The following is a 2494-nucleotide window of genomic DNA, read 5'->3' on the forward strand; positions in this document are numbered from 1 at the left end:
AACCCATATGGTTATTTATATTATATACGGCTGCAGAATCCCCATCCGGTCCTTCGCTTACAGCTTGGTAATACGTTCGTTCATTTGCTCGCTGGCAGGTGGCTCGTGACAGCACATAAAAGAGGCTGTCCGCAGTCTATGGATGGAGGATAACTTGTGTCCTCGGCGCAAGAAATGATCCCAAGCGGTCGTGTGTACCGACGTGCTGGCTATCTAAAGAGATGGCGCTAGGTTTGAACCGAGATTTTGGCCACGGTTGATGAAGCCATCACGGAGATGGTAGCCAGGGCCTCGGAAAATCTGATTTAGGGAGCCGGGGAAATGAGCCGGTGAATGTTCAAATAGGGCAGGCCGCGAATCCGAGGAGTCCAAGGTCCTGTAAAGGAAACAAATACATCTTTTCTGCCCGCCTTGCTGCGTCAGTGTTCACAGATAGAGGAGATCAATTTCGACTGGTCAACTGTGGATCACGAAACTGGGAAGACACGAGTGTCAGCGACATACGATCATTTCACAGCCCCTCGGCTACGCACGTTGGACGTCTCAGACTTGCAAAGAGAAGAAACGGATTGCCCGTCGAATGAATCGACCGGGGGAACGTTATGATCATCAACAGCTTTCCTACGATGTATACGTTGAAATACGCAGGAAGGCTGGCAGCTCAGCTGCGCCAAGCTATAATCAAGTTCAACATCTTGCCAGCCGTCAATCTGCTGGCAGGACCGGTCATTGTAGCGTGTGGAGAACTTAAGTTTCGGGATGCCGCTTGGGGAGCCAGCCACGACCCTCCACGTCCGCTGTTCAGCAGAAGCGTCGATGCTTTCCGGGATAACAGATACGGAGGGGTGTTTCTAGTAGATGATGCGACTCCCCAAATGAGGAAGCGCTGGGCCAAGGCCGCCGAAAAAAATCTCGAAAAGAGGCGAGCCTCCATTTGGGCCCGAAACATATTACTGCGACGTTATCTGACTAACGAGTACTGTAGAACCGGGCTTTGTAGAGCCGATTTGCGAGCATCGTTCGACACTTCCGATGGAATGTACACAAGCGGACGGAGGATGCAAGCGCCTTCGTCTCCTTACAAGGACACTCCGAGAGACTTTGCTGCTAACGGACCGAGAGACACCGGTGTGGTGGCTTCGATAGCTCATAACTTTGGAAAAGACATATGTGTCATCACCTTGTTGTCGCCGCTGCCCATGAAGATTTTACCCGGCGCGGGAATCGACCCGCACTCAAATGAGAAGAAATCGTGACTTGGGTCGTGGCCCCAAGATTTGCCTCAGCTTGAACAGTATCCGCTCGAATATTGTGCGGCAAGTGTCTTGTTTCAGGGCTTAGTTCTTCCCGGTTGTGAGACGCTCTCGTACTAGAACTTCTTCGCTAGTGTATGGGATCCGTGCCTTTGGCGCGCGGCGTGCCCAACTTTGCCGGTCAGAAAACTGCACCAGCTTGGGCAGATAATCCCCGAAATCGCAACCAGAAAGTGGAAGCGGCGTCGGCGGTGGGCATAAGGTCGCCGACGAGTCGGAATTGGGCCCCCATGTTGTTCAATGACCCTGGCGACGTTTTCGATACTTTTTCTAGTGCCTCTAAAATCACGGTTGAGTGCCCCTCCAGAGGCCGACGTATCATGATGTCGTACAGGCTGATTTCACTTTCTGTCCGAGCGCCACCTTGCTGGGTCGGCGCAGCGGGTATTGTCTTGGACCTAAGACAAACCCCTTTCAGGGCCTCGAGGAGGACGTGGGCGGTACCACCCGGGCCGTCAGGACGTTCGTCGAGGTCGAGCCGGGCCGCGGCCGCCAGCGAGTTGATGTTTGCCGCGATCTGGATGACGGTGGATCGGATGTCCTCGGGGGACCAGGCCGGTGCCGCCAAAAGGTGTTGGGTTGCATCAAGCACCTCGTCGTAGCGGTCGAACTCGTGTTGGAACCGTCTCTGGAGTTTCTCGACGAACAACTTGGTTCGCAGTTTCATCGGAAGACACTTGTTGAGGAGGGCCCAGCCGTTGGGGTCGTGAACCATCCACGTCATTATCGTCCGTGGCAGATCTCCGGTGATTGTCCATTCCGAACTGGGTCTCTTGGCTTGGCCCACGGTGATGCGTTTGTAAGTATCCGGACAGAATTCTGAGGGGAGGTCATTCCGGTCGAAGGAGGAAACGATGTCTCGCGCGTCTCTCTTTCTTTGCCCAAAGGGTGTCGAGTCGAAATCTGGGACAAGCGGCAACGGAGTTGCCGGTGATGATTCGGATGAGACTGACATGGTAAGAATGAATGCGGTGTATGTTATAGGACCAAAAGATAGACTTACAGCCTGATGTATCTAAAGCGCTCGGAAGGAGTATGAGGATACTTATGTTCGATAAGATGGAGGCGTAATGAGCAGCAGGGGGACGAGCGAGGCCAGTTCCTCAACTCGCAGGTGACGAGGGCTGGTACCAGAATAGCATAGGAAGTGTGCCTTTCGGGGGGACCTTTGCAAGGCAGAT

The 2494-nt window shown here is 53.6% G+C and overlaps 2 protein-coding genes across 2 annotated transcripts; one reads left to right on the top strand and one right to left on the bottom strand.

Moving 5' to 3' along the window:
* Positions 1-626: 626 nt before the first annotated feature.
* On the top strand, positions 627-1256 carry PV07_12751 (uncharacterized protein; the record flags this gene model as incomplete). Its single annotated transcript, XM_016400313.1, has 1 exon — positions 627-1256. The coding sequence occupies one exon, from the start codon at positions 627-629 to the stop codon at positions 1254-1256; it is 630 nt and encodes a 209-aa protein (XP_016242040.1).
* On the bottom strand, positions 1178-2285 carry PV07_12752 (uncharacterized protein). The gene has a single exon (XM_016400314.1). The coding sequence runs from the start codon at positions 2266-2268 to the stop codon at positions 1435-1437; it is 834 nt and encodes a 277-aa protein (XP_016242041.1). The 5' UTR covers positions 2269-2285; the 3' UTR covers positions 1178-1434.
* Positions 2286-2494: the final 209 nt, after the last annotated feature.

Source organism: Cladophialophora immunda (genome assembly GCF_000835495.1).
Source record: "Cladophialophora immunda strain CBS 83496 unplaced genomic scaffold supercont1.117, whole genome shotgun sequence".
NCBI classification, from domain to species: Eukaryota; Fungi; Ascomycota; class Eurotiomycetes; order Chaetothyriales; family Herpotrichiellaceae; genus Cladophialophora; species Cladophialophora immunda.